Raw genomic sequence first — 11,704 nt, forward strand, 5'->3', positions numbered from 1 at the left:
CTGGAATCACTGCCTTCACCAATGGAAATACAGGGGCACAAAATCCATGTGGCTGGTTTCCCTCAAGAAGACTAGAGCAGACTCTGTCATAGCTAACAGAGTCTGTACAGTTTAGAAACCTTTAGACTGCGTGGAGACGATGCTGCAGCAGAGGCCTGTGTTGGAAACCACGAAGCAAATCTGGCCTAATGTAACACAGCCAGGGAGCAAAAAGTGTTTTCCTTTCATTATTTGCACTATTTTTTAACTAATGAACTATTAAACCGGAGAAATATATGGTTTGTGCTTCCTGATTTGTCACCTGAATCCCGGGACACGATAATCTCGTGTGCTGGCCCGTCCCCGCCCTCGCCCCATGACCAAATCTCCAACACAATGTAAGCCTTGTCTTTGGGCAGCGGCAGGCTCACTGACGTCTTCGTCTTGTCCAGAAACTTCAAAGCTGCCTGGTCCTCGTGCTTGTACAGAACCTGGAGACAGAACAAAGTCTTTTTACAGTGTTTATCTGTTGATTTGATAAAGTTATCTTTGGGTGATTATAACATGACACAAGCTTATAAACAAGATCTTTGACTTTGTTTTACAGCCAGTTTATTGGTTCACATAATTCCACGATGAGGTGAGCTGTTTCACGATGAACCTTACCGAGCATGAGCGCTGCAGCAGAAAGAAAGCAGTTAATCCAACACACCTGTATGTGCTCAGAATACAGACATGACAATCCTCGAGTCCCTGAATGCTGGAGGAAAAAGAAGGATTTTCCCCAGGATAACATTTTTATATTCCCAAAGCCAAATCACAGCACTGCTAACTGTCCAGCTGTGAGCTCTGATTGCAGGCTTGCTCTTTTCTTATGATCGACTGTTACAAACTTTCTTTTAAGTCACAAGTACTGTAAACCATGCTACATGCAAGTGGCTTTAAGTTCCGACCGTAAATACAGATTCAAATGTATAAAGCATATCAACCACCTCCTGCCCACAGAGTGACAGAACACGTTGGACCATTACAAATGAACAAAAGCTGCAGTTTAAAATAAGCACAGATCAAATGTTCTTGGGCCACGTTGGAGACATGCTCAGACTAATGGGCTTTCCTGCACTTGGTCAAGCAGCCAGTGCAGACCATCCTGCTGACTGGTATCCCAATCCCACTACAAGTCTTTTATTATTGTTAATAAGCATGCAGGTGGGTGACAGGTATCAACGTGTACTCCATATGAATATTAGGAGAAGATAACAACGTTCTCAGGGTCACAACCATTTAAGATTTTCCAGGGGAAACTCCAAAATGTGAGAAGCTGATGATGCTTCAGCATGCATGCACAGAGAGTGCTCAGGACTGAATAAGACCAAATAAACTGATCAGGAAGGCTGGCTCTGTGATTGGCTGCACGCTGCAAACACCTGCAGATGTGACGCTGCTGGTACAGGGTGGTGAAAGTGTATCACAGCTAATCTTGACCACCATCTGCATCACTGGACAGGCAGCAGCTTACTTCTGTAACAGCCTGGCCCAGCTCTTATGCATTAAGACTATGCAACGCGCTTGCCTAGCAAACACTCGGATTATTTCTCCACATGTGGGATCAATAACATAAATCGTATTTAGATCCAGGACTCACTTTGTAGCCCAGTATGGCTGACTCGTTGTGCATGGCTGTCACTTGGTCCCATCTCACCGTGACCCGCGAGCCGTGAGCCTTCCACGACACGCTGCCCGGAGGACGATTGGGAGCTGAGAAGGAAAAAGCACATTTCAAAAGAATCGAGCTCATCCCTTTCAGTAGAAATGATGCATCCTGAGTAACAGCAGCCATTTTCATGTGTATCACTGTGAGGGTATTGACCCTGTATAACAAAGTCACACCAGACAGAGTGGTGATTAGAAGAGCACAGACTGCTGGACGCAGCTTTACAGCTGCTCCATGAATGCAGCTTCCAAAGGGAACATTTGCATCTGAAGTGATTAAAGCTTCAGATCTGCTTTAACTTTAGTAAGCAGAGTAAACTCTCCTATAAAAGCACGTGGTTGACTCAGTCAGCAGAAGCAAAGCAGGATGGTTTCCTGTCGGGCATCACTGTGCTGGGGCCTGCTCGCCTCCAGGACAGAAACATTGAATTAATCTGATTTTAATGAGCTGTCATTCAAAATAAGTCCTGAGTCACTTACATGTAATGAATATTGAAGATATAAAATATGACATTTATGATTAAATTACAAGAAATAAATGTGTTCATGACATTCTCATTATCTGAGATGTATTATCGTGAAGCGCAAACACCAACGAGCAGCCAGCTGGATGTTACACCTGCATAATTTAAACGCAGTCGTATATGGTCTGAAAGGTTCGTGTGTCCTTTGCACGGGTGTGAGAGCAGACGTCTCTGTGAGTGAGTTGTCTTTGCTTTATGTTACGTGCTCTGTGCTGTCATCTTTCTAACAGAGAGCGCTGCACCCGTACGTGGTTTCCTGGTGGTGACGGCGGTGCGTGGCGAGGGCGGTCCTGTGCCGGCACTGTTGTATGCCAGAACAGCGACGTGGTATCGAGTGCTGGGTCGAAGTCCGGACACCCTGGCTGTCGGCTCCAGGCCCGCCGTCCTCACGCGGTCCGCTGCTGCTTCTCTTTCGTGCTGCCGCCAGTACCGGATCTGTTAACGCACAATGACACATCACTACAGACCTTTCACTCGTCTTTCTTCAGCTTATACATTTATACTCTTTTTAAAGCGTCCTTGGGTTTCTTCAAAGGTATTATTATTATTATTAATGTTGTCTTATAAACTCCATGTGAACAGTACTCAGAGCCTTCACTTTCAGACACACATGCTGTCCACAGCACATGACAAAGTTTGAAATAACACAAGGTTTTACATGATACAAAGCCATCAGACTGCTGTCATTTTCTATTATTTCCTCCACATATATGTTCCTGCTGTTTTTAAGCTCGTAGTTTGATATAAATTGATGATACATGGCTGCACCCTGTGGATGAGCATTCACTCTTTAATGAGCACACATACTGTGAGTATGCATGCATTGTGCTACTGCTCCAGCTATCTGTGTGCTATCAATATGTCAGGTTATTTAGCTTCCTTTCCTTTGACATTTTCCTGGTCTGTTATATTCTGAACATTATTTACTGAAACGTTTTCCTTACTGTGGTCATTTAGGCCGTGCGTGTCCCATACACACAGTTATCACCTAAGAGACCAGCTTTTTGTGACTGCACGATATGTTTTCTCAGTTGTCCACATATTTGTGATAGTTACAGGCTATGCTGCTTTACAGGGATGAAGTCACTGAGTTCGTCACCTCGTATCCTCTCAGGATGCCATTGGTGCTGAGCTGCTGCACAGGCTCCCAGGAAACCTGGATCTCAAAGGCGGACAGTGCCGTGGCATTGATGCTGGAAGGTCCCACGGTTGGCTCTGTGAGGAGTCAGCCAGAGTGTAAAAGGTTAGCAATGTGCAGTATGTGCACTGTCTCACATAATTATATACTCTTACAGTGTTGTCCACTTTTCTGCTGCAGCTTTGCTGACCATGTTCTTACTGTGCTTGATTAACCAGCCCATATGTATCAGGCTTTTCATTACATGGACTACTACCATCAGTCAAGTTGTAAGTGAGCTGACTGTGACCCTTTCTAAAACTATGGCTGCCCTCTAGTGGTTACAGAAAAGACTGCAGGTGGAGTTACATTAGAAATCTTCTTGTGATCTTCAGAAACACTGGAAACTGATCCCTGCCCCGTGCTCTCACAGCCTTCCATCGTGCATGGATCTGAAATGTTGTTTGTCTCATGTCTCTAAGTATAAGAATGGTGTATGGACCTGCAAGTGAAGTAGGAGCTGACTGTACACACCACTGTGTCTTGTCTTAATTAAGTACACAGATGTGTAAACTTGCTAACGACATATAGAACCAATTGAGCTTATATAGATTATGTATTGTAGACGTGCAGGTTGGGAGCTTCAGCTAATGTCCTCATTAAACATTCAGGTGAGACTTCCAGTATCTAGAGTTTATTCAGAAACACTGAGTGTCAGCTCTGCAAACAGAGGCAGGACCGCGGCTGGAACAAGACTGCAGTAATAATGAGAAAGTCTTTGCAGCTGAGTTAAAGAGGCATGGGTGCACTCCCACAGTTTGAGACCTCTTTAGGCTAGACTTCAGTCAGCCATGAACAGCTACAGAAGCTGTTCATGGCGGTGGTTTCAGTTCCAGCTCTGTACACTCGAGTTAGCGCGTCTGCGTTTCTGTATTCCTGCTCCACAAACTCAGACATGAGGAGGAGAATGGATGGATGCTTTCTTGATACCAGGTTCTTTCTGTTTCTTGTCCTCTGCGTCTCCTGTGCAAATCAGTCTTGTCTCTGTGTTCTTTTACCTGTCTGAGTAATCACCTGGTGTATTTCACCTCCCTAACTACCTCGTGTGTGTTTTAAGTCCAACATGCTAAGATGCTGCTGCTGGTAAACTGGACGTTCACTTCAGAGTGCTCTGGTAGAGTAGAAACCAGTACATTCAGCTTTGAATACCAACCTGCTGTTGACTGAATGTCACACAGTATCTGAGCAGTGTTCAAACCTCATATCTACAGCTGGGATGTGGTGGGATGGTGGACTGGTTCCATGATAGAAGCAGATTACACTGGAAACAGGAACCGTGGCACGCTTCTCATGTGGTCCCACAAACGTGTTTAGTAAGAAACAGTTTCTTGGTTCATTCATGTCATTTAAACAGAACGCTGTGCAGGTGAGCTCAGAGTCACTGAGTCAGTTCAACGTTTACAGTGAACCAGTCGACATCTTCGTGTGCACAAGCACATCCACCACAAACTACTTCTGTACAAAGCAGTGATGCGATCAGAGCAGTTCGGACGGACACTGGGACATCTGCCACAATGATCACACCGTGGTGGAAGTAGCTGAACGTCAGCGGTACTCACCTTCCTCTGCAGAGTGCACCACAGCCACCTGGCTAAACGGGCCTTCTCCTTTGCGGTTATAAGCTTTGATCTTCACTTCAAAGGGAGTGTACGCTGCCAGACTGCTGTTGTAGTAAACATGTCGAGAGGACTCTACACGTGGAACTCGCACCTCTGTCCATGATGATGTGTCCTTCTTTCTGAACCCCAAGATGTACCCGAAGCCGTCACCGTTCTGGTATTCTCTGGCCATGGGCTGGAGACAAAATCAGACATCCTCACACACCAAGTCTGAACCCAGCTGTCCCAGTAACACCATCATGATCACAGTGATACCACAGTATCTCCAGTACTGATCATGGTTAACTGCTCGTGTTTCTGTCTTTCTGTCTAATTGAATCTCTGTAAGTGTCTTATACTGTTTCCTACTTGTAATCGGAATACCACCGTTTTGGGTCTGGCCCAAGAGTGGACGATTAACACCTCGGTCTCATTAACACTGCCTCTAAAATCACAGTATCTGTTTGTACTGGAACACCCGACAATAACCTGGCCCATAACACTAGAATGAAACAGTAACAACTAACCTGATACTAGATTACATTTTATGAATGAAACGAAAAGAAAATGACTATTTGTTAACGAATGAATGAAAAACTTTGAAAACATATGAACCTAAATTCAGCTCTGTTTGGAAAATAGAGAAAACCCATTTGGCCTTTCCACTCACCGTCCATGTAACGATGAGCTCATCACGGTCTCCTCCACCACCTCCCAGTCCACTCGGGGCCACAGTGGGAGCTGAGGGCCAACAGGACAAAGACACAAGATGAACCACGAGTGTGGATCAATGTACCAAAGTGCCTTTGAAAACTGGAAAGTACTGCTTTCAAGAGACAGTGACACACCAAATCTTTTTTAGTATTTATATACTCTCAGAAAAAATAGAGTACAGCATCAAATCAATGAAACTTCCTGCTCAGGAGAGTGGGTTGTTAATCAGTTTCATATGCGTCAGTGTTAATGAAATGAATGGTGCTGTACACGGGCATATATACTGCCTGTGACACTGTTTAACGTGAGCGGTTTGATGGTCCGGGGAGGAGGATGCACAGACCTCTACAGTGCAACGGCTCAATCCTTGGACCTGCTGTCAGACCCTACGCTGGCTCCTCCTGGTGCATGAGGATGTGAGAGCTTGCAGGCACTTCCTGGATGATGAAGGAATTGATCCAATGAACTTGCCTCCAAGCTCACCACACCTCAATCCAACACAACATCTTTAGCACATGTTTCTGTACCTAAGAGTTTTCCAGCCTGAGCTCAGCGATGGTCCAGACCTGGGAGCAGATGATCAGGACACCATCAGGCATTTGGAATATGTCCGGATTAGCATACACACAGCACATGGAAGCCATATAAACTACTATCATTTTGAGTTAGATGGCATTTTGGCTTTCCACGTCATTTTTTCAATTCCAGGTTGTCTTTGAATTTAGCTCTCTGTCTTGGGTTGGGGGGGGGCGGGTGTCTCTGGCTCCGCTGCAGTGGAGGGGTGGTGCCAGGGCAGCTGCTGCCACTCAGTAATCAGATTCTCCCTTTTTTCAGTGACGTTGGGGCTGGAGTGGACCGCAGAGTGTGGAGTGGAGACTGAAACGCTGACTGCCCCGACGTCAGAGTGACGGAAAGGAAAAGTACGTGGGGTGCGTTCATTTCACACAAATGATGTAACACCAGATCTCAGTCCGTCAGAGGTCCTCTGGGATGTGACAGGAGCTGACAAATCAACTGCAAGATGCTACGATATCAGTACGGGCCAGAGGAACCATGGTGAACCTGTGCCAGAAAGAACTAAGGCAGCTCCGAACCAGCTGGTTCTGATGTAAACATCTGGTTCATGAACAGCTGTCCAAACTACCTCAAATGTGCAACTTACCTGCTTGCAGTGTCCGAACGATGTGGGAAGGCATGCTAGGCTCTCCACTGCCCAAGATGTTGCTGGCGATAACCTGGAATTCATAATCCGTCCAGGGAATCAATCCTGTCACACGAGCTGACTCTGCGTTTCCTTCAATGTTCACTGGATCTGGTGCACAGTGACACGTTTATTTCAATCAAAAACACTGATAGGAAAGTTTTACTGACCAACACTGTGCTAATGTATGAACACAGACACACCCAGTTCACTTTAATAACAACCCGACCCGATGAGTGTGTGAGTATACTGATACTAATGCTGTACAGGTTTCATGTATGCGCTTCCATCAGAAGCGTGTTAAAGAAGTCTGACATGCAGACGGACAGCAACATGTTTGAATCGCCACCATCTTCACTCGTCCTGTACGTCCGTCTGAGTTTCATCGTCAGCATTATTCCCTGTTTCACAGTGTGAGTCTGCCCTCAGCTCTGCTGCAGGTTTCCTCGCTGTTGTCACGGAGGGCTTGCTAACAGGGGCTCATCTGTTTGTTGGGGTTTTTCTCTGGGTCTTTACCTTCAAATATAAAGTGTCTGTATGTGACTGTACGCATGTGATTCAGGGCTGTATACATTTAATTCCAACAGTTTTTAGTTCCAGTAAAAACTGTCCTGACAAACATCTCAGTGTGTTATCTACAAGACCTGATAAATGACAAATACAGAAGAGAAAACAGAGTTATTTATAACAATGTTGGAGAGGCTGGAGTGTGTGCTACTGACTGACTGAGTCTCTGAGCAGGGATGTGATGAAAAAGCTGAGAACACCAACATCAGCCTGACATCTCAGAACAATCGATAAAAACTCCGTGAGAATGAAATCCTTTTGCTGCATTCTTGTTATCATTGTATTGTTGGTTGTGTTATTACTGTGGTTTTGTTATTACTAGAAGCACAACAAGAATACTCCTTTTGTTCAGGTGTATGGTTAAAGACACACACACCTGTCCTCATCTTCCTCCACTCAGACGACAGAGGAGAGCGGCCCATGATGACGTATTTGCCGATAGGACTGTGGTTATCGTAACCACGGCTCCACCTGAGTTCCACTGATGTCTCAGCCACGTTCTTCACCAACAAACCTCCAGGAGGTCCTGGGGGTCCTGTTCAAACCAGAGACAAGTTTAAACATATGACACAATCTCCACATCGACAGAGTAAAGCAGTAAAGGTTGGTTTACCATAACACACGTCACACAATGTCAGATGTCTGCCTACTGCTACGTAGATGCCAAATCCTTACTTTAACACCAGGAGGCGCTATGCTAACTCCAGACTTATTACAGCTGTATAGGTTGAGCTACTCCCCAGTAAAACCTGTGATTCCTTTTCTCCTTTGCAAATCCACCTCCTATTATCTTCTTGCTTTAGTGTGACTGCCCATCTTATCATTGTTCTGTGATTATTCTTGTCCAGCAGCTTTCCAAACCTTTGAGTTGCCTTTAATAAACACAGGCGGCTTTAGTGCATAGAATAAAGTGCTGTCTTTGAAAAACATGAGTGTGACAACTACAGTTTCATCTTTTTTAAAAACTACTATGTGAGTTTAATTACATTTGCTTTCATTAAAACAGAAAGCTATCATATGGGTCTCTTTGCCCTGAAGCTGTCTTCCCATGCAGTGTTAGCTTAAACATCACACGAGTCCATAGACGGGACCCTCACAGGTAATGCTTGGCAGTGTTCTGAGTGTGATCTAAAACTCATGCTCACAAGCATTATAATCTATGTTCAGTTCAATTCATCTTTATTTATACAAATCACAACAACAGTCACCTCACAGGGTTTTATATAGCAAAACCAAAACAGGCCTTATTATGTAAATGCAGAGTAGTGAGAGTATGACATCAGAGGACAGCTGTTTCACCTCGAACCACCAGCTTAGCTGAGGCTGCGGCGCTGTCCACCACGGTCTGAGCTGTGCACACGTACGTCCCCGCCTGGCTCAGCTGAGCCCTCACAATCAACAGGTCACCAGTGTTTTCCTTCTGAAAGGACACACACACACAGACACACACACACACACACACACACACAGACACACACAGAGACAGACACACACAGAGACAGACACACACACACACACACACACACACACACACACAGACACAGACAGAGACAGACACACACACAGACACACACACACACAGAGACAGACACACACACACACACACACACACAGACACACACAGAGACAGACACACACACACACAGACACACACACACACACACACAGACACACACACACACACAGACACACACACAGACACAGACACACAGACACAGACACACACACACACACACACACACACACACACACAGACACACACACACACACAGAGACAGACACACAGACACACACACACACACACACAGACACACACACACACACACAGAGACAGACACACACACACAGACACACACACACACACAGACACACACACACACACACACAGACACACACACACACACACACAGAGACAGACACACACACACAGACACACACACACACACACACACACACACACACACACACACACACACACACACACACACACACAGAGAAAGAAAACAAATGTCATGAGTCTAAGTGGAGTTCGGTCATTCTGAGTATATTTGGGGAATCGGATTCTTGAAGAAAACTGGTTCCCAGTACTCCAATTCCCACTTGTCAGTTCTTGCTCTCACTCTGATCAGCTGATTTCATTTCAGGTGTCAGAGGAGAAAAACAGTGAGTCCAGAGCGTGGACATGGACATTTATTTTTATTGTGCAAAGACGAGATAAAAAACGTGGAAAAGCATCCAGGGCCGAAACAACTGCATATGCTGATAACACAACTTCAGTTCTTTGCAAGCATCTGCACAGACCAAGAACCAGAGTGAAAGCTGAGGGAAAGCGACTGGATAAGTGATATCGGTACTGGAGGTTTAATACAAAGAACATGTTTATTATGAGGAAAAGATGCTATTTCTTCAGTGCTCAGGTCATGTGCATTCAAAAGCTTCAATGAAACTGGAACTTAAACATGCTAAAGAACAGCTAGGTATGCAGCCTATCCTTAGCCCTGACAATAGCTAGCCAAGACACTGCAGCCAGTTTTAAGCTAGTTCAGGGGTCACGACCTTTAAGACCCAAAGAGCCGTTTGGAGCCGGTTTCCACGCAAAAGAAAACTCTGGGAGCCACAAATACTTTGTGACATCTAAGATGAAGATAACACTGTATATACTGTTTTTTACCTTTATGCTTTGTGTGAACAACTAAGGTGTGCTGCTTATGACATCCATGAAGTGCTACAGAGAAAATTACATTTTATTTATGTAACTAACACATTTTGAACTCTTAAAGAAATATAACAAAAGGAAAGCTGAACTAAAATGATCCAGCAAACAAAAACTGCTGTGAGCCGCCCTTATATCGCCTTTGGGCTTTTGGAGCCTTGACCTGACTTTTAAAAAAGATATATATATATATATATATATATATAAAAAGATATAAACAATGAAAAATAGATATTTGCAGAATTCTGCCTAAATATGTATTTTACCTGGTTAATGTGTGTGGCGGGGCGTGGTCTGCTGCACCGCTGCAGGGGAGGCGACACACCTGAGTGGCACCCGCAATCATGCCTCGCCGCCTTAACGTCTGTGCTGTTGTGTTGGTGTGTGTCGGGCTGTGAGCTGCAAAGCTACAGCCGGCTGTGTGCGCACAGCAACCGTGTGTGAACAGTGGTCAATAAAGAGATGCTGAAAAGCGCGTTCATGGAAACATCGTCGGGTCTGCCGTGATATGTTTACAACGGGACGTCTGCTCCTGAACCTCTGCGCACAGCGTCTGCAGGTCGGGGCTGTACGAAGTCACTTTATCTTTACAGGACTGTAAGCTGTCGTCTGTGAGGCGTGAGCGTGTTTGTTTTAACACAGTTCACGGTGGAGCTGATGTGACACTTATTTTGAGCGATAATAATAGAATATAATTTTATTTTTATATTTTAATATCACAATAATCTTTCAATTTAGAACTACAAGTTATAAAAGAACATAAATAAAATACACTTCAGCTAAATACTTCTAATTTATTTTCCCAAACCACGTGGAGCCGCAGTGTAAGGACTAAAGAGCCGCGGCTCCGGAGCCGCAGGTTGTCGACCCCTGAGCTAGACCTTTATAGCAACATCTTATTACATCAACTTTCATGAAACAGTTAAATGTAAGGAGCAGGGACGTGAAATAGACATTAATCTCATTTAAAAGCATATACCTGTGAGTTATGCCACCGTTATATTCATTAATGAAGTAACTAGATCGCCTATAGCAGTTGTTGTTAAAGACTAGTAGTCAAACATATGCCATTTTATGACCAGTAGTCAATGTAGTAAATTAGCTTAACAGCTGCAGGCCATATATTATCCTTTAGTTCTAATGGTGTGTTATATACGTAGTTTAGTCTCTATTATACTCTTGAATAAAAGAAACATAATCATTTGTAGTTCATTAGACAAAATGTGCATTACTCTGTATCCTTGATCAGCTGTGAATGTCTGACACTGTTTTCTTGAGAATGTTTTACTGCTGAATCATGTGAAGAAGGCCATAAGAGGGAGACTAGGTGTCTGAACAGAAGAGATAAAACACATTCTTTACCCCCCTTCCAGTTTCACACAGAAAGACAGGGAGGCAAGGTCAGGAGCCAGGCTCACTAAGAATTAGAAAAACATGTGAAGATGCAGCTTTTATGACAGAAAGGGGGGCTGGGATTAGCTATAAAAGTCTGTGAAAGTTGCCACCATTTTGAGACAT

At 44.5% G+C, this 11,704-nt stretch overlaps 1 protein-coding gene across 2 annotated transcripts in view; it reads right to left on the minus strand.

The window, feature by feature from the left end:
• cntn2 (contactin 2) overlaps positions 1-11,704 on the minus strand; it is a 96,661-nt gene that overhangs the window by 5,172 nt on the left and 79,785 nt on the right. Inside the window, exons 14-22 of one of the 2 annotated variants that reach the window (XM_080890329.1) lie at positions 8,773-8,893; positions 7,850-8,008; positions 6,868-7,017; positions 5,662-5,732; positions 4,953-5,187; positions 3,316-3,431; positions 2,465-2,651; positions 1,625-1,737; positions 302-470 (exon numbers count right to left, since the gene is read on the minus strand). In XM_080890329.1, the coding sequence (XP_080746455.1) occupies positions 302-470; positions 1,625-1,737; positions 2,465-2,651; positions 3,316-3,431; positions 4,953-5,187; positions 5,662-5,732; positions 6,868-7,017; positions 7,850-8,008; positions 8,773-8,893 (1,321 nt within the window). The remainder of the gene's footprint in view (positions 1-301; positions 471-1,624; positions 1,738-2,464; positions 2,652-3,315; positions 3,432-4,952; positions 5,188-5,661; positions 5,733-6,867; positions 7,018-7,849; positions 8,009-8,772; positions 8,894-11,704) is intronic. The other variant, XM_080890330.1, reaches the window with a different exon arrangement.

This window comes from Rhamphochromis sp. 'chilingali', assembly GCF_963969265.1.
Source record: "Rhamphochromis sp. 'chilingali' genome assembly, chromosome: 9".
In the NCBI taxonomy this organism is placed as follows: Eukaryota; Metazoa; Chordata; class Actinopteri; order Cichliformes; family Cichlidae; genus Rhamphochromis; species Rhamphochromis sp. 'chilingali'.